The 19,785-nt window shown below is 41.7% G+C and overlaps 1 protein-coding gene across 1 annotated transcript; it reads right to left on the reverse strand.

Annotated features, from left to right (window-relative positions):
• Nucleotides 1-1,334: 1,334 nt before the first annotated feature.
• On the reverse strand, nucleotides 1,335-19,487 carry TTF2 (transcription termination factor 2). Its single transcript, XM_080613617.1, has 23 exons — nucleotides 19,385-19,487; nucleotides 19,194-19,305; nucleotides 18,627-18,713; nucleotides 17,882-17,948; nucleotides 16,414-17,388; nucleotides 16,215-16,326; nucleotides 14,857-15,048; nucleotides 14,471-14,628; nucleotides 13,360-13,441; nucleotides 12,950-13,060; nucleotides 11,921-12,071; nucleotides 11,130-11,235; nucleotides 10,235-10,425; nucleotides 9,547-9,700; nucleotides 8,695-8,786; nucleotides 7,853-7,935; nucleotides 7,215-7,354; nucleotides 6,224-6,394; nucleotides 5,598-5,650; nucleotides 4,375-4,528; nucleotides 3,288-3,370; nucleotides 2,348-2,422; nucleotides 1,335-1,547 (listed from the first exon to the last, which is right to left on the reverse strand). Exons 1-23 carry the CDS (start codon nucleotides 19,467-19,469, stop codon nucleotides 1,403-1,405), a joined length of 3,579 nt encoding a protein of 1,192 aa, XP_080469743.1. The 5' UTR covers nucleotides 19,470-19,487; the 3' UTR covers nucleotides 1,335-1,402.
• Nucleotides 19,488-19,785: the final 298 nt, after the last annotated feature.

Raw genomic sequence — 19,785 nt, forward strand, 5'->3', positions numbered from 1 at the left:
AGTTTAGAGTGAAGTTTCTGTTTCATAAAGAAATGAGGCCTTAATGCTTTTGTGTCACAGTGAGATGCAAATGGCTGGTGACACATGGTCTAACATTATTTAGTAGTATTTTGAGATGCATTTTTGCTCAGTTCTGAATAGTGCAAACCAAAGTCCAACCACTTCTCCCCCCCACAACATTACTTTAAAAATTTGACCTTGAATACCAAAGCCACATATTCTTCATTCACTTCTCTTGGCTGCATTAATTTGCCATTTCAGAAGATGGGTTCTAGAAGAACACACTAGACCTTCAGCTTGAGCATTTCTCTGAACTAAGCTGAATGTCACTTCCTATCGCATTGGCTATTTGAGTTTCCTAAGAAAGGCTGAAGCCCTTTCCAGGAGAGAACTTCATACAAATAGAAAAAGCAGTTAATCCCCATGGCACTATCAGCTACCAGTATAACTGTTAGGTTACTAATAACTGTAAGTATACCTGTTAGGTTACACTGCTGTAACTGAGTAATTGAGACTACAGTTACATTCAGCCAAATGAAGACACACAGAACAAAGGGATAATGTGTACAAGAGATGGATTTAAACTGTATTTAGTAATATACCTTAAAGACGAAAACCTGCTAGGTGAGCAGTAGCTCCAAGGAAAGCGCGAGGAGCGCAGACCAGAGTGCACGTGAAATCCGAAGAAGCTACAACCCAAGTTCTGCTCATGTAAATGTCCAAACCAAAATAATTTTTGAGAATTAGTCCATGGCTTCCTGTTTGTGGAAGTGAACAGAACATCCTGATGTTTTCCAGGAAACTAGGCACAAGGCAAATGAGCAGCATGTGCTGTGTTCTCCAGTTAAATTGCTCAAGTTGCACAGCCTTGCTTGGTTCTGAGAGCTACTCAACACTTGCACCACAGCTGAATTTATGAATGTAAGCAGATAGAAAAATGCAAATTATTATTTTTGTGTTCCCTGACCCCTGTATCCGTGCTATAAATTGCAATAATATCACACCTTCACTTGCACATCATGTCAAGGCAGGTAAGAGAAATGACTAACAGCCGTATCATCCTCCACTGGAACACTTTTGTATGAACAGGTACCACTGCCCTGCAGATAGATCTCTCCTTCACTCAAAAGGCCAGCGAACCTTATTCCCGACCATACAGGAAACGACATCTAGTTTCTTATCAACAACCTAATTTCAGTATTAAAATGAACTCCTGAAGTTGGTAACTTCTCTTTAAGTTACAAAGTTAATAGCTATTTTATTTAGTTATTTTATTTACAGTTACAAATATGTCATTTATTTTGATAAAATAACTACCATTTAAACCAGGAGTCCTTTGTTGAAGTCTGCACCATTGCTTGTAGGTATAAAATTTCTTTCCATTGTGTATTGTAAAGGATAACTAGATGCCGAAGAGAATTCTGAGGTCAGCCAGAGTGAGCTGAGTGAAGGTCTCCCCTTTGCCAGACAGCACCTGCTGGGCAAGAACTTTCTTCCTCTTCTGAAGTTGTACAATCTTTTCTTCTACCGTTCCTTCACAGACAAACCTAAAAAACCCCAAACTCCATATCACCTCAACTGCTAGGAAAAACGTGTCAGCAATGTATAAGCACTTCTCCAGTAAGTTTCCAAAGACCTGTCTTACTTAAAAATTCACTGCTTATTCTGACTGCCAAAATATACCCATGTACAGAAAACAGCTGTTCTCACATCCACATGTTACAGCATTTAAAATTACAGCCTGATGCACTTTAGGCCTTAACTTTGGTCATCTGAAGCAGTAATAATTCTGTGATAAAATCCTGTAATGACTGTTTGATAACTGATGGCACTAATTACACTAAAAGCATTGTACATAGAATAGTATTTTAGATTCCAGTTTCTTTCAATTTGCTGTGTATTTACAATAACTAAGCTAGCCTTTCGGTACTTACAAGTACAGAGGCAAAGGCAGCTTTTAGAAATAGCATCTAATTAGAAGTGCTCTATATGTTCATGTTAGTCATGTTAGAAAGGTCAAGGATTAGCGAGCACAGTGAAAAAATCTCCATTTGGTAAGAAGAGAGAAATGGTTTTGTGTACGAATTTTTCTCTGGAATGAACAAGACATTCCCACTAAATCACAGGTTGGAAAACAATAAACCATGGCTAGCTATCAGGACAGCCAACATGCAGGCTAATACCACACAGAAACATTTTCATGTGGTCTCTCTCAGTATCCTCATCAGACCTTATGCCCAGCTTTAAGTAAAGAAGCAAGTTTCAAACCAACGCCCTATCTCACCAGCTAAGGCCAAACAGTACATGAGCAGCAACAGCTTCATTTACTACTAAGGAAAATCCTGACCTGTGTATCACAACATCCTTCTGCTGCCCCACTCGGTAAATGCGGTCACAAGCCTGGTCCTCAAGAGCAGGATTCCTGCAAGACAAAGAAAAAACACCCCAAAACTTAAGGGCTCATGTTCAGGAATAATTGAAATATCAAAGCCTTTATGCTTGCCTCATTTGCATCCCATTTTCTTCCTCTGTAGAACTAAAACTGCTCCTATGTTACCTTAGGTTTAGTAGTCTGATCGCCAATATTCACCCCGTTTCCCTTTGCCTTTGGTAGAAGTATGCTATAATTCCACACTAAGTCAACTGTATGCATCAGACCACTGTTCTATGTAGCCCCATATTCTGGCCAATAGTTAGTTCTTGGAGAAAGCTGAGTAGCTGGTGAGGAAAGGGGAGATTGAAGCAGGAAGGCAAACTTCATGAAATGCCTTCACTCAAGATTATTTACACAGGAAATGGTTCTGTTTGACAGTTAGAGGGTGATTCTGACCTTGATTAGGAGCTCTGATGCACTCTTTCCATAGCCCTTTAAAATCCCAAAGTACACTAGTTATGCCCAATTACTGATTATGCTCAACACAACTTGTTTCAAGAGAAATTCCCTGGGGAATTTCTGTACCATTTTCATTACTGTAAGAAATTAAGCCAGGGACTGCCAAGTCCCCAGTTTCCTTTTGTGATACAGCCTGCATACTTGATTCTTTAGACTGTTGTTACTCTCCTAATTTTTTTACCTCTGCAGAACTGTATTTCATGGTGGCAAGCAATGGACTGACAAATCAGAGTGTGCTGGAAGAAGGCTGTAGTAAAAACACTTTTCCACAACTAATCACTCTCAGCTAAATGCTTCCAACCCTGTTGTATCAGACATCACAATACACATGGTGAGGATACAGGCAGCATGCCCTACATGTATCCTCCAAGATGGAACTTCCATTTCTCTTTACCAGTGCATGTCAAGAAGAAAGAGGTGGTTTCCTCCAGTCAAGTTCAAGCCAACGCCTCCAGCCAGCAATGAGACCAACATTACCTTCAAAGGCCAAATGAGAGTTAAGAAGCCTGTTTTCATAAAACTAATGCTTTATATATTCCACATACTACATTTGATCCAAACAGTCTGTCATATTTATATTACATTTGTGTATTTATTATGCATTTGGGAGCTTGTCAGAGGCTTGATGAGGCATAAAAGGCTGGACATGGAAATTATGGCTCAGAGAGGCCAGCCTACCATTCCATACATATATTACCCTGATACATTTTTACAGACTAGAAAAATGACTGAAAAGTTCAGACTGTCTATGTCGTGCTCAAGTGACCAGCCTCTCTGATGACAGCCTGTTGCCAACAATGGGATCAATCAGCACCAACCCTGAATTAACAATAATGATTATTCAAACCCAGGCCACTAGACTGAAACAGCCTACTACTCCTTTCACTTTGTTTCCACATAACCTACTTACTATCTAGAAAAAGATGAGTGCCTGGGTATGAATGGGATATAGCAGATGGTTAATTTAGAGAAGATTTCTTGTACAGCAGGAAAAGAACTCAATTAAGGACAGAGACACTTACTATACATGTATTTATTACTCAATTTTATGTCATGGTACCTTAAAACCCTGATCTTATTTAAGCGGTTAGCTATCTATATAGCTGGCAAAAATCTCCCTTTAAGTTCAAAGCTAGAAGGAGAAACACCTGTTTTGTAGATAGCTTGTTCAAGAATTCGAGCAAAGAAAACAAGCTAAAGCACCACATTCTTCCCTTCCAGTCACAGATCCATCCTCAGAGGAGACAGCCTGTCCTGCCTCAATCACAGGAACATCAATGTCCAAATGAAGTGATTAACACAATGATTTAAGTATGAACAATTAATGTGGATTCAGATGTGTTTAGTCATGTGTTAAGAGGTCCAAATGAAAGTAGACTCCAGTAAATGGAATTATGAAGTCAGCTCTCACAGCTGCTCATAGCAGTGCTAGTAACCGTTTCTCTACTCTGGTTTCATACCTGAGGCCCCTGGTTTCATACCTGAGGCCCTTTGGGATTGTTATTGAACTCTTCTACCACATCCATTCTCTGTTTAGGCTTGACAGAGCCATCCACTGTTGCATACTTCAGCCCTTGTTGCTGGAGGTGCACAGCTACAACTTCCAACATACTTGTCCACTGAGAGACAACAACACTGGAGGGAGAGAAAAGGAAGTAAGTCTTGTGTGTACTGTAACAGTTTGGTTATTGCAGTGTCTCACCCAAGACAGAGGATTCAGGCACTCTTCACAGGGTGAACTGGAGTCAAGTCCCTGCCCAGTTCAGAAAAAGATTCACCTATACATGTAGTGGTAGAACCTGCTGTGGAAAGTTCATCCACCCAATAAACTTCAGACAAATTAGGTCTATAACTTTCACTTTTGGTTCTGGATTCTACATTGCCACCTACCAATCACAATTCTGAGCTTTTTCTGCAAAATGAATCAATAGCAACACCAAACTTGGAGTCCCCTGGGTTTCTCACTCCCCACAGTCTTTGGATTAAACAACAGTAATTTGTTTGATAGCTTCTTGGTAGGGAACAAAAATAAACTTGGTGTTCCCATTCTTATAGTGGGCATGCTTTCTGGATGACTTTAGGAATAAAGCTTTCTACATATGGTACAACTCTGGAGTTGCCCAAGAACAGTACTTCCCCTTTCAGTCCACCCCCAGAATAACACAGGTCTAACTACTTCACAGCCAAACACCTGTAAGTGCATCCTTCTACATAGTTTAACAAAAACAAGCAGAAAAACCTGTAACACTGCAGTCTGGTGTGGAGCAAAGAGACAGAACTTGCATGAGAGCTGCAGGACTTCAGAAACACTTAAGTCCTCTGTCAATGCATTCCTTTATTTTAAACAGGTTCAGTTTTAACCACTTTATTCCTCCACTTCTTCTGGGTCGTGGGTGGGTTGGAGAGGTGAGGGCAATTATTTTTCAACACAAATTATTCTCAATTTTGGTTTTGGAGAATAGTCCTCCTGGGCCTCAAGGCCTGAGATTCCTCACGCATTCACTTACATTTACACTCACACATCTTAAGCAACCCTCTATTGTCTTAAGTTTTCTTCCTCACCTCAAAATCTTCTTTCAGCTACTGCCACCATTTTACCATACCAGGAGTTTTGTATTCAATTAATATAAACTATTGCTGCTGCTGTCAAAGAGACATGGTTCTCTCAATCACTGTGACTAAAGAAAATTACATGCTTACTAACCTCTTCTGAGACTTGGAGTGAATAATTTTCAGTTCAGCCAAGAGGCGAGCTATCTGCAGGGAAAAAAGTTAGTCTGTTTGCTGTCATAACCCAGCTCATGCTTGGCTACTCTGCATTCAAATAGGCAGTGATCAAAATAACTTTTCAACTGGAATTTCTTCTGTGCTCAGACTTTCAACATATTTTAACAGTCACTAATAAGAACACTCCTACCACTGCAAACAGGGTTAAGAAATCAAATCAGACAAGCATGTTTTACAGATTCCAACTGTGAGAAGCAAAGTTATTGCCACCTCTCCACTTGCTGCCATCCCATTTTTCTCTAACTCTTCACAAGAATCATGCTCTCACATGGATGTTTTTCTAAACTTATGTGAATCCAGTGCTCAAGATTTTCACTGACACTTTTTCAGCACTGCCAGATTCTCACAGCTTCATTAGAAGTACCCATCGACACCTGGTAAGTTGGAGTCTTCCCAGAAGGGGTTCAGCAGACTATCAATCTACTCACCTTATTTCAGCCTGATTTGTAATTACGAAGGTGTGACTATTCATTAACAATTTAAAAGGCAAAGTGCTGAAATCCAAGCTTCTCAAGGAAGGTAGGAAAGCCACAACCAGGATACCTTGGTGCTCTCCCTGGTGATTTCAAAGATATCTGTTTGAAAAGCTGTGCCACTGAGGTAGACTGTTGACTTGGAATCAGGAGTCTGGAGCTCAGACAGGGTCAAAGCACTAAGCTGTTCCTCAATGGAGAGGGAAAGGCCTTCACTGTTCAAGTTTGCTTGGTCCAGAGCCTGGGGGAAAGAGAGCAATACGGTTATAAGGAATTACAGTCAAGGCTGAGATCAAATTCAGTACCGATCCACAGTCTGCGTGATGTCTGCTGAGGAGAGTACGTTTGAAGAAAGTTATCAATATAAAGACAGGATGATATGAAGACAGACCAACAGTCTTTTTGGCCCCTTATTCTGCCCCAGGAAAGGGCAGCATAGGGAAAGCATGTGAGCTTAGCCATTTCTTGTGATCCAGTCTCTTTAGATTCCCCCTTCCACAGCATTTAACAATTGCAGGATTAAAGATGTCAGAAGATAAATAGCTGCCTGTTCCCTTAGTATCTGGACTTATTCTACAGCTTTTTTATATAACATAGCAAGAACTTCTGAACGATTGATCCACTTCATGCAAGGCAACTTCAGTCAAGGCTTTCACTTACAGAAATTTCCAACACACAAGCCTTTGAAACAGGCTATACTGTGGACTTACACACTTTTCAAGAGTAGGTTAGGAGCAAGTCTTCTTCTTTGCCATTAAAATTCTACTTTTTTTTTTTTTTTTTTTTTCTCCTCCAGTCTGATTAAAGGTATTTCCCAAGACACAGCTGCCCACATAGATCATGCTGAGGAACTCTTGCAGGAACAATGCTGCGGAACAGTGTAGGAAGTATGCCCATCTAAAAACCTCTGAGGTTGTAAAACACAGTCCTAGATATGGCTCACTTCATCCACCCCTAGCTTTGAGATTAAGTAAGGGTGTTACAAAGTCTGTTAACGTACATGAACGCTTAAAAAAATGTCCACAAAAGAACCCCACACCACTAAAATACAATGTAATTACCACTTTCAGTAAGGAGAGATGGCAGCAGCACTGACGGAGCCTCAACAGCATGGACAAGATGTGGACAGTACTTGATACCTGGGAGGCACTTTGGGAGTCTGCTAGAAATTCCTTTTGACTGAGCCCAAACTCTTGTGCAACTGCCAAAGAAGGAAGACAAAACATTAAGAGCCCTTTGAGGCATTTCCAAGCACTGCCCAGCCACCTCCAGCAAGGGCTCCATCAATAAGAGAACCAACAGGCAAGCAAATACCCAATTTAACTAGGAACCCATCAAACCCCACAAAAAAAAAAAAAAACAAAACCAAACCACCAAAACAAACCAACCAGACAAAACCCACAACACAAATCAGAGTGCCACATACCTTATACTAATACTGACATCTCTTCTTTGAGCAATTAGACCTTTATTTCAATGGAGAATTTTAGACCCAGGGAGATTAAGAGATTTGCCCAGAGCCACAACAGTGGGAACAGACTTTTGGAATACTATAGTAGGATTCTTTGTAACATCAGGGGAGCATATTTTAAAGAATTTCTAAAGTCCTGACCCCCACATGGTCAGGTCCATTCTCCCTCCTTAATTGCACACTTAAGGGTCACTTCTGCAATGTTTTCAGAGGATGGTGTGCTCAAACCTTTCTCAAATGGGTTACCACTAGCACACTCTCTGCCTTCATTTTTCTGCTCTTGTCTCTTTAGGTAGGATTGTAGTGTTGACCTGAAAAAACAGGCAAAGACTGTAGCATTTACTGCAGCAAAAAAGGCAAGAGGGAACTGAGCTTGAACAAGCAAGCTGATGACATATTAAGGTAAGAAAGGTTTCATTAATCATTTAGTCGCAAAGTTATCACACACACCCCCTCTTCCCCAGTTTCGTTTAATACGATCAAAACCAACATCCATTTGGAAACTGCAAGAGGAAGCAAGTCTGCTTACTGGAATACCTTAAGTATAATAGGAGCCAGGGCTCAATGGGTAACTTTCTTCATAACAAAGGGACATCTTTAAATGTATATTTAAAAGCAAGGAAGACCTTTTACAGCAATACGGTTGAGAGAGACACGAGGAAAACACAAAGTGACAACGGCTTGCATTACAGCCATCTAGAAAGGCCAGCATAATTTCCAATTGTATACATATCACAGGGCAAAGAAGATAAATTCTCACCTTTACAAGTACTGGCACATCATCATTTAATAATTACTGTTGCAGTTTCAAGGCTAGACTGCAAAGCTCATACAAGGCATGAGCATATGGGAGAAAATAAATAAATCAGTATCAACTCTTACCAGAACAAGTGATGTATTTTCAAACATGCTTGACAGATAGTCAGAAAGGGGAAAAGAAACTAATCAAAAAAAATGAAACAAACCAGGAATTTGTCCTAAAGCTCATCTAAAATAGATTTCTCTTTCCGATTTTCTCATACCAGCAGAAACAAAATCACAAAGTACCACATCTCTATGCATATTCATACCTGGATCTTGCAAAGAGTACATTGTACACAGACTGCTCCTCTGCTGAAAGTTTTAACTGATGCAACTGTGTGCTACGCTGGGGCAGAGATACCTGAGGTAAAAATACACAGGGTCATAGGTATATCGTGCAGAAATCTTATGCAGCATCACAAACACAATTCCACAATTTAACACAGTATCCTGTGTCTCATTAAAGGTTTGTTCATTAAAGGTATTTGCATTAATTCAACTATGACACAACACAGATACTCACAGAACTCCAAGTAGCCTAGTTAACACTCAAGATAATAATCTTTATTCCAAATCATCTGTTAGCAAAAGGCACGAGCAACTAAGTATGGACTGCCACATAACTACCAGAGAGGGATTCACTTATTGCACTGTAAAAATAGTTCCCTATTCAGAATCAGACAGTACACCAAAACTACACCATTTAAAGGCTTACAGATAAACTGAGTATTAGGTCACTGGTGTAACAGACTATTTGTAAAGAGTAATGCAGAAAGCCGATGCCCTGGCACAAACCAGATCCATTTGACATGCAGCAGCTTTGATTCTTAGAGATCTAGGCTAGCTCAGACACCTAGGCTAACTTTCCACTAAGTGGACATCTACTTGCTGCAATTACTTGACATATTCTTGTCTGCATGTGATTTATAAATAAAAGGTTTAATTATTCCTTGTATTCCTGCTTTCTGGATTAAGCAATCTTAGCACTCCATAGGCATGCACTCCTGTGAAACCGCAGTAGGAAAACCCACCCATTAACAAATTATGCATGTAATAACTAACTGTCTGCTGGAAGGAAAACAATGGAATGGTTGTCTAGTTGTAGAGGGTGAAGTTCTTACCAAGGGCTTGCCAGCTGAATCCAGCTGGTCCTTAGTTCTCCGTAATAAGAGGCTCCTGGTTAAGAGGCTTAGCCTCTCTCCTCCTTTCTTTGTGTTGTTATCTACCTGGTACTTCCACACTTTGTATTCATCAAAAGGAGAACAACGTAGAAACCTACGACAGGAAGGAAGTAGACTTCATACCAAGAGAAGAGTTCTTCAGCTACTCTTGAGTGAACACAACACAATTCCTTGCTATCCAAAACAAACCATTTCCAAATGTTGTAACTGTTAGGAGCAGCAAATAACACTTCTGCTGTAATGGCAGCATTGATACCTTGCTTGTTCAAAAGTCTTACCATCTCTAACACTGTGAAAGCATTTTTCTGATTCTGTACCTGTCACTTCTTCTTCACTCATTATGTCTCAAACATCATCATCAAATGAAGTGTGTGTTATGTCGTGGCTTAAGCTCAGCTGATAACTCGGAACCATGCAGCCACTTGCTCACTCCCGCCCTCTTTTTCCCCTGCCCACTCCCGCTGCCTGATAGGAACAAAGTTTTTTGCACAGAATTTCTGTCAATATAACTAGTCTCACTACCCCACATCTTAGAAACCTCTCAAACTTAGAACAATTTCAGCACTTCATCAGCAAAGAATTACTGGAATTGGAGCTCTGTCCATGCGTTCATGTGCAGCCAGCTCACCTCAGGAGAGAGTACATGTCCAGTAAGTTGTTCTGTATTGGCGTCCCAGTGACAGCCCATCTGGCACTGGCTCTCAGTTTGCAGACAGCTATAGAAGTTTGAATCTTCGGGTTTTTAATATTGTGAGCTTCATCCAATATAACTCGAGCCCAAGCTACCCTGAGCAGAGGGGAACAGGGAGACGACCCACTCTGAAAGATAAAGCAGACTATTTATAACCCAGAGCAATAACCTTGCTAGGCTCTCTAAGCAGCCACAAGCAAACCTATTTTTCCAGCACGAACCCTTTTCCTGATGTTAGGCAGCAAAAACCTTGAGCTCTTACTGTCATGTAAGATATGCTTTCAAAAAAAATCATCTCTTCGAAGCTTCCACGAATGTTTATAAACTGAAGAATATAACATGTTTGCCTGTTCTTAATAACAATTTCTGATCTTTTGCTGGTTTTCTTGTTTTTAATATTGCATCACCTCTTTCTTCCCAAGAGGCATTTCAGACTGACCCAGAGCCTGAGTGTGGCAGGTTTGTGGTAGCTTAAAGTCATGTTAGCCCTTCAAGCAGCAAAGAACACAGAATATGGGTCTAGAGTTCCTTCAGCCTCACCTCAAGGTGAAACTCCTAAAATGACTTTTAAGTCATTTCAGCTATATTCAATATAACGTACGTTACTACACAACAGGTTTATTGTTAATATATTTCCCCACTGTCTTTCTGCCCTTCATAGCATTTCCTCTCACCACTTAATTTTTATTGTGCAAACTCAACAGAGGACTCATGGAAAAAAACAAATCCAACCCGCTCACTGTAGCATACATAAGGTGCTACTTGAAACGATGGTATGCAACACTTCAGAACAAAACATTAAGGCAATCCTCTTAGAAGTATGGCTTCTCACCATCACATCATGGTCCTCTGCAGGGACCTCCCCCTCTTCTTTGCTCGTGGGGACCTCTTTAGACAGAAGGCTGTAGGTTGTGACAACGACATCATATCCAGAGAGCCTGAATAAAGGGAAAGTAGTAATAAGGAGCAAGAACAAATGAGGAATTCATTTTACAAGACAGACAAAATGCATGCTGAAGGTTTAAGAACAACCCAGTTCTACAACAGCTGAAATGTAGAGTTCCACAGAAAACTGAGTTTCATGGCAATCAATAGAAAGGCCACACTGTCCCCATTTTATGCGTACCAGAGGTAGGCACAGCAAGCTCATGAAGACAGTAAAAGCCAGTGGCACAGAATGCACACCACATGAAAAGAACCCACTTAGCATCTGGCACCTAGAAATACTGCTCAGCATGGCCTAAAGTGGTATAGAAAATTTTCTGATTTATACATTACGCTGATAAGAAAAAAGTACACCCATAAAGCACAAGCGTGGAAGAAACTGCCACAGACAATCTCTGCAAGCAAGAGATGTTCTAGAGAATGTAAACTTTTTATTTTCCTCTCTCTCTTTCTTATCAGGAACAGCAATAGCCTGCACCAGAAAAACTCAGACTGGGTACAGGCCATAATGGTTTTGCTATATACACCTTGACAGCAGACATCAGCCTGACCTTGTGGATCCTCCACATCAGATTCTTTCATCATTCTACAGCCACCAAATTTCAACTTCAATCTAAACAATCTCTTGCTAAAGTAGCATTTTATTCTTCTTGGTCATATTTATGGTTTAGCACTTACACCTCAGCATGTTTATCTCTGTTTGGCCCATGGTACAAATAGACCCTCAATTTGCCAAAGCTCACACGCTTGTCAATCTCTTTCTTCCAGTGATGGATCAAGGATGAAGGACAGATTATTAAAGTGCTGCAGGAAGGGATAACAGTGGAATCTGCAGGGAAATATTGCAGACAGGTTTCAATGTCTTCACATTAGACTACAAAAAAGACAGAAGTTTGGGAAATTCACAACAATTAAGAAGATTGGTCCACTTTTCCTGTGACCACAGTCTGTGAAGTGGACACCTCTACAGTTCATTTTTGGGAACTGTTGGTTCTGGGTGGAAAAATCTCTACTTAAAACACTAATGCATCACTTCTGGTCCACTCAGAGTTATGCTATGTATCTGTGCACCTCCTTTGGATAAGCTGAAAGGTTAGAATTCAGGAACTAACCCTGATCTCTCCTGAGAATATAGTACCTAATAAAGTCTTCTTTCCTGATCTAGAAGACTGAGATGTTACTGGTTTGAGACATACAGGAAAACCAAACACACAGTGAGTAAACTTGTCAAGATAGGAAAAAGTAGTCCAACCAGTTCCAGGAGGATGGAGACACTAACAGGTTGTGAACACAGACACAATAGTCTTTAAAAACTCTCACATCCCTTATCTCTACAGACAAGACAAAAATAATATTACTGGGGGAATGAGTGGAATCAGTCACAGGGAAGTGAGCAGTAACAAATTTAAGTCCCTACAAAAAATATGCATATGTTGAAAAAACTATGGTTCAGGAAACTGATCAATTAAAAAATACTTTATATTGTTTGGGATGTTAATGAGCTGGGAAATCCTATACATCCAATGGAAGAACAAATGACTGATCAAGAGAAAGGCCTTTCAAGGGAGTGCAGTAAACATGAAGCCCCATGGAATTTTCCTACAGAAGTGAACTGAGCACAGGTAATCATTAACCTATAATACTTCATGATTCAGTGCCATTTGAAATGCCTAAAGTGTGTACTACATGGTAGAAAAAAATCTGTACCATTTTTGGATAGCCATATTTCTAACTTCTCTCTTTTCTCTGTCTTCAGCTGCTTCTGAGCCAGAATGAGAGCAATCATTGTTAGAGTCTTCCCCAGGCCCATGTCATCCGCTAGAAAAAGACACAGAGAAATTGTGATGACCTGCAAAAATGAGGCCCCTTGCTCAGATCTACACTGAAGTAAATACTGCAACATACTGGAACTCAGGAAATAAAAATACACATACGACATATACAGGGTATCATTTTGGAATGGATTAATAGCAGTAATCAGTCAAAGGGCACATTAAAACAAGTTCCTTCAACATATCTGCAAAATAACTAGTTATTGGTCTCCAAGTAAGTTATGTGCCAAACTGTTTTTGCCATAAATCTGCTCTGAAAATCCACTTTCCTGTTCAGGTGCTTACCCAGAATTCCTCCACACGGCCTCTGACTTTCTCTCCAGAGTAGCCATGCAAGCGCCTGTTTTTGGTGCAGAAGCAGTGGAACCTGAGAAGGCAAGACAGAGGAATTGAAGAAAACACCTTGCAGAGTTCAGACCCTTCTGCGTCCTGTACCAAATTATCCAGCTGAACTGTCCTACTAAAGGGAGTTTGCCTACTTGTTCTTCTCCCACATGGACAGGGATATCTTAGGAGTTGCTCATCTTGGGTAAGACAGGTATGCTGACCATACTGCTATGGTCAGCAGTACTATAGGTCAGCCTTGCTAGTACTTTATACGCAAACCAACCTCGTGCCTCACAGTGCTCTGAGAGCATGTAAAGGTAGCTCATTCAGGTGGAAAATCCACCCAAGCCTACCTTGCTCACAACAGACATCACTGTCAAGGAGAGGGATCGAGAACATTTCTTTCTCACCAAGTCCAAGACCTACACTGACTCTTAAAACAAAGCACGAAGGACTACATACTATCATCGTGAGATATTAAACAGCCTTCCCCAGCACTGGAAAGGTCTCAAGAGGATCTGACAATGACACAACACACATACATCACACACCATCTTGCAGAGACATGTGCCTTCCAATACCTTGCAGATAACCTCAACTATGGGTTCTGCACCAACTGATAAAAAACTGCTTTTTCAAAGATCAGAACAGACTACTCCAGAATCTGTTGGGCTGCATGAACTCAATCATCTACAACACTTTTTAAAAAGACTTTTTATAGCTCACTGGGAGACCTAACTGGAGAAAAGATCAATAAGAAGGTTCTCAGTCTGTTCCTCATTAGAGGCCTGCCTCTGTTCTGCCGGTCATGTACAAATGGTTGTGAGTTGGTTGTTTTGTCTGAAGCACTACTACTTCATTCAAGCATTAAATATTCTGAAGAAAACCACAGCAAGAGGGTAGAATATCAGTGCAATTCTCATGGATGGAAAGTAATTAAAGCACCTCCTGCCAGCAGGATGAAAACTGCAAAGTGCTTCGAAGTGCGAAAGGGCAGGATGCTCTAGGATATCACCCAGATGTTGCACCTCATTCATCAGCATAACGTCCTCCGTCCATGCCAACTTACCTTCAATCCAGAGGGATCTTCAGCTACTGTCTGATCTTCTGGACAAGATTCTAAAGATTTGTGAAGATGATTAACAGCTTCACTTATGGCACCGTGTACAGTCCTGATTCGGTCTTCTGTCATTATTCCTCCATACAGATTTTGCATACCAGAGTTCACTGTAAAGATGCAGTATTACACAGGAGATGTGTTTACACAGCTAACTTCCCAAACAGATCTTTCATCTCCGAGACTGATCTCAGTGGCTACAGATGCCCAGTGGGCAGTACGCAGCTCACAGTAACAGAAAAGGTTTAGTACTCTCACACATATCCACAAGTTGCAGGTTATTTTAGAAATAGTTCTTACCAGTGTTTTCTTTAATCAAAAAGTCTATCTGTACTTACTTCCAAAACTGTGGCCACAATATTCACTGGAACCCAAAGCAGCAGCAGCAGAGGGGTGACTGTGTGAGCCTGAAAGGGTCCTTGCTGTAGGATCCTGGAGCGGTAGTGGTGTTACCAACTTTGTACCACCTGGCCTGCCAAATGGGTTAGGCAAAGATTCCTCACAGCAGCTGCTGCTTGTGCTTTTCTCCCCTTCAGAAGAGAGAAATAGCAGGTTGGCAAGGTTGCACAATGGACTTCAGAGCCTTCTGTTACAGCCCAGAGAACTGCCTTTTTTTCCCCCCAATAATCTGCTTGCAAAGTATTATTAAGTGGTCCCATGGATTTACCAGGGTAGCAGGTTACCATATCCCTCGAGCCACTGCAACTACTACCAGGCCTTATCTACTGTTAGCCTGCTCCTACATGGCAGGCAATGCAGCTCTGCTCAAGCCTGAATGTGTGATTTATACCAACACTGTGAACTTTGCAACTGTGATCAGGTTAGTGGAAACACAAAGTCAACTCTATACGCTGTTCCCACAGGGCTTAGATGTTTTTAAAAGGGATTTCTCATCGATGTTTTGGTCAAAAAACCCTTTCAAAATATCCAAGAAGAATAAACAGATCAAGAACTCATTAGCTTTTATCTCCTTCCTGGAAAAGTCTGTCTTGCTTAAAAAAATATACAGTACAAGACACTGGGACTGCTTGCTGTGTGGTGGCCTTCGAGTTACTGCTTCCTTGCTAGAGATCTTCAGTTTCCAGAGTTATCAAAGTATCTTTTCATCAACACAATTGGTATTATGATCACAAAGTAACTGTCTTGTTGAGGTGATCATACAGGTCAAAATGCCTTTCTTCCACAGATGATTAATACTAGTGAATAGAATTGGGAAATCACTTTATAGGAATGGCATACTGGAAGCTGCTATTTTGTATCTGTATCTTGTATCTGAAACATTCAGACACAGCAGCCAAAACACGCATAACCAGCATTGTTTCCTTCTGCAACAAAGAGGAAGTTAACACTTCACTGGTTCTCAGAGGGACATCTGCCACAATCATGTAGCCAAAGCTAGACAAAGAACTAGCCCTGGGTCTTAGCTATGGGAGGAAACTCTTCTGGGAAGTCATCACACTTCAGGGAAAATGCCCAAGTTGTTCCATGCATTCTCTCCCAGACACACACTTTGCAACTAACACTTTTCACCTTCAGTGAATCTCAACATACAAACTTTATATAGATCACATGCCATATACAAGTTTATGCTATATTTCCTCAATAATAACAACTATATTAAGACAAACTGTTTTGCAAAGTTCTGGGAAAAAAAAAAAAAAAAAAGCATAAATTTAACCCTAATTTCCAGTAGTACCTGCTGTTGAAACGTTAAGAGTACTAAGTGCAGCTTCCAAATCCTGCACTTGCTTTAATAATCGTTCCCCTTTATCTGGCAGCAGCTGAATGTTCACTGTAGCCAATGTACTCTGCAAAACACACAAGAATCCAAAAGCTGAGTGTGCTTTCTGCCAACAAAGAACAATCAGGTCAGAATAACAGGTCCAATAAATTACCTTCTTCTGCTTCAGCTGGACTACAAGACGGTTATGAAGGGCTTTAGGGTCCTGAGGTCCTTCCACATGATGTGATGCTGCAGCTCCTGGCAAAGATGTCCCCTGTATACTCTTTCCTGATTTTCCTGAAGGAATCTCTCTTGACTGCAAACTCTCAACTGATTTTTCAGGTTTACTTTTACCTAATGAGGAAGAGACAAATTCTACATCATCACTGTCACTACCAGAGACTTCATCAGCAGGCTGTCCCAGCCCTGGCCTTATTTGTGTCTTGGGCAGCGCTGCCTCTGCTCTTCTTGCCTTGAGGGCAGCATGTTGCAATGCCAGTTGTGGCACTGCTGGAGAAATCACATCTGTAGACATCAGTTTCATTTCTCCTTTCTTCCAACTAACGTATTGTTTCTCTCTGGTTTCTTTATCCCCACAGCTTTTTAAGCTTTTCCCTCGAAGCTGCTCCTCCTCTGGAGGTTTGGTGGTTGTGCTTTGCTTTCCAAGACTTGGTGGAAGAGGCTTTGATCTCCCGCCTGCCTCCTTCTCCACACACTCTGAAGATTTCTTGGATTCCCTGCCACCACCATCATATTTCTCTTCCTCCAAAAGCATGTTTTTCCCTTTCAAGGTCTCAGAAAGGTCAAGTTTAGATTCAGACACTGTGCTCTCCTTAAGTTCTGGATCGCTCCCGTATCCCTTGGCCTGCTTCTTCTCAGTTTTCAGCCCTTCTAGAGGTTCTTTCTCTAGGGAGAAACCAGAGGTTGATTTCTTTTCTTTATGTGACACCAGGATGCTCTCTTTCTCTGCTTTTCCTTCATTTGCTTTACTTTCCTCTCTGTTTCCTTGCTTCATTTGTTTGCAAGATGATGGTTCACAATTCTTGTATATCACTTTGAACGGATTTCTTTGCCCACTGGGATTGAAGAGAGGTGCTGTGCTGGGGTGGGATTCTAAGGCTTTTGACACTTTGGTAGCTTTTGGATCCTGCAATATATACAAGTAAATGCTAATGTGTAATTATGAAATCCTGCTAACTATACACACAACCTGATTATCTTTAGCAAAACTTTATTCTCTACAAACATCTTCCTTCCTATCATGTTAACAGGACCAGGATAAACATTTTGCAAGGAAAACAAAACAAAAATACTGGGTTTCTGCTTTCTTTGCCATTTCCATGTTTTGTAGAACCATTTCTTTGCCATTCCATGTTTTGTGGGACCAAGTCCCAACAGCATCATCCTCAAGAAAAGAGGACAGCCAAAGATCAAACCCAAAGGGGTTTTTTAAGACTGAAGAACACTTCACACAATTGAGGAGTAAGAGAAGTCTCATCTAGAAGACAGCAGGTGATGCACTTTTCAGCTAGAAAATACAATCTCTTCCTCTATGTAGTCTCAGAGGTTATTACAGTATACAGAATGAAAAGTCATGCTGGAATAAGCTGATATTATAATATAAATGAAAAAATTCATACCTTCCATGGGATGCTTCCACACCACTTCTTTCCATTCAACTTACTTTTAAGGCATCGGTAAAACAACCTGCTAAAGAATAAAACAAGATTTGAACTGCAGGAGCCAGTAAAGAACTGTAAGTGCTCTTTAAAAAGTACTTTGCACCAAAAACATCCCAGATAAATCCTCTTGATCTGCACTTTACATCCAGACTTCTCTATAGGAAAAGGCCATGAACACTCACCAAAAGGCTTTTTACAGAAGCACTGTTCTCTGGCTTAGGACCCTAAGAATTTTTAGGGTTTTGGGTTGTTTGGTTTTTAATTTCAGCAATAAAAAAACCCCAACAGCTCAAGCAAAAATATTGTCTATGCTCAGAGCCTCAGAAGTGCCCTATGATTTCAAGGTGTAACGAAACAACTATTCTTTTAGTTACACTACCCAGGCCACTTCATCTTAAAGCACCTCAGGAACAGAAATACTTTGGAACAGGACCGCCAGTTTAATGCAAGAACTTTATCAGAATTAAAATTGGTGAATTTGATGCAATCATCATGAGTCTTGGATGAACACAACCACAGAGACATGTTCAATTCTGTTAAACATATCTGATCACTGAATATAGTTGCTAAAAAAACAACAAACATTTTGAAACATGCTAAGTGAAGGCCTCCAGGCTGGATGAGCCTTTTCAATTTTAGAAGTCAGCCCCCATCAAACAAGTCCAGACGTTCAAACCAGTACCACAAACTCTGAGGACCTTACTGGTATTCATCCGTGTCCTGAACCTGAACCAGGACTTGCAGCTCCACCACGCAGCCCTCATGGATCAAGCATTGAGAAGGAGGAATACTGAAAAGAGGAAAAAAGAAAAGAGGAAGAATAAAGGCAAGAGGCATAGGGAACAGCAGCAGCAAAAGCAGTTACTTGGGACAAAATACTTGGAGAGTCTTCTCAAAGACTATGTAACTAAGAAAGCAAGTTTACAATGTTAAGAAATTCTTCATTATGAGGGCAGTGAGGCGCTGGCACAGGTTGCCTAGAGCTGTTGCTACCCATTCCCTGGCAGTGTCCAAGGCCATGTCAAGGTCCTTGAGCACCCTGGTCTAGTGTGAGGTGTCCCTGCCACAGCAGGGGGCTGGAAGTAGATACGCTTTAGGGTCCTTTCCAACACAAACCATTCTGTGACTCGACAATTGCTGACACAGCACTGAACTTCCCTCAGAACAGCGATGTGCCGCCATGTGCGTCCCGCCCCGCCCCGCCCCGTCGCACCGCCCCCCCAGCAGCACAACAGGGCGCAGTCCTCCCGCACCGCCACCCTGCACCTACGGCGCCGGGAGGACGAAGCCGCAGGCCGCGGGACCCTGCGCGCCGCACACGTAGAAGCTCTTCCCCTTGTTGGGGCCATCGCGGACGCCCGTCTTCAGGAAGCAGAGGGACCCTGCAGGGCGGAGGAGAGCTCGTCAGCGTCAGCCCCAGCCCCAGCCCGAGCCATACGGCGGACACCCGCAGCCCCTTACCATGCTCCGCGCACGGCACAGCCTCCATCGCCAGCCACAACCGCCACAACCAAATCAACCAATCAGAGCTGGGAAAGTGAGCCATGGACCCAATCGCCACTGCGCTGTGAAGTCACTAATCCCCGGCCCCCCCTCCCCGCTGCTCCACTCCCAGCTCCTCGCAGGTCACGCCTGGGAACACGGCGGAAAGGGCGGGATGAGGAAGGCGCACTGCCATTGCGGATGCAGATCGAGGGGGCGTGGCTAAGGCTAGGGGGCGTGGCCTTCGCAGTGGTGTCCCCCGGGTTCCCGCTCAAGCCACGTGGGAGTAACTGCAGTATAAACACACACCGCACACCATGAGAGCCTGGAAATAGTTTTGCTTTTCTTTTGTGTTGTGTTTAAGATGGGGAATACATGTT

This window comes from Psittacula echo (genome assembly GCF_963264785.1).
Source record: "Psittacula echo genome assembly, chromosome: 3".
NCBI classification, from domain to species: domain Eukaryota; kingdom Metazoa; phylum Chordata; class Aves; order Psittaciformes; family Psittacidae; genus Psittacula; species Psittacula echo.

What these genes read in the sequence shown, in the direction of transcription:
- TTF2 (XM_080613617.1), bottom strand. Translation starts at nt 19,469, where the DNA reads ATGGCTCACTTTCCCAGCTCTGATTGGTTGATTTGGTTGTGGCGGTTG. An exon ending in TCCAGCTGAAGCAGAAGAAG is followed by an intron (nt 16,327 to 16,413) that starts GTAATTTATTGG and finishes TGTGTTTTGCAG; the next exon opens with AGTACATTGGCTACAGTGAA. An exon ending in CAGAGGACCATGATGTGATG is followed by an intron (nt 10,426 to 11,129) that starts GTGAGAAGCCAT and finishes TTTATCTTTCAG; the next exon opens with AGTGGGTCGTCTCCCTGTTC.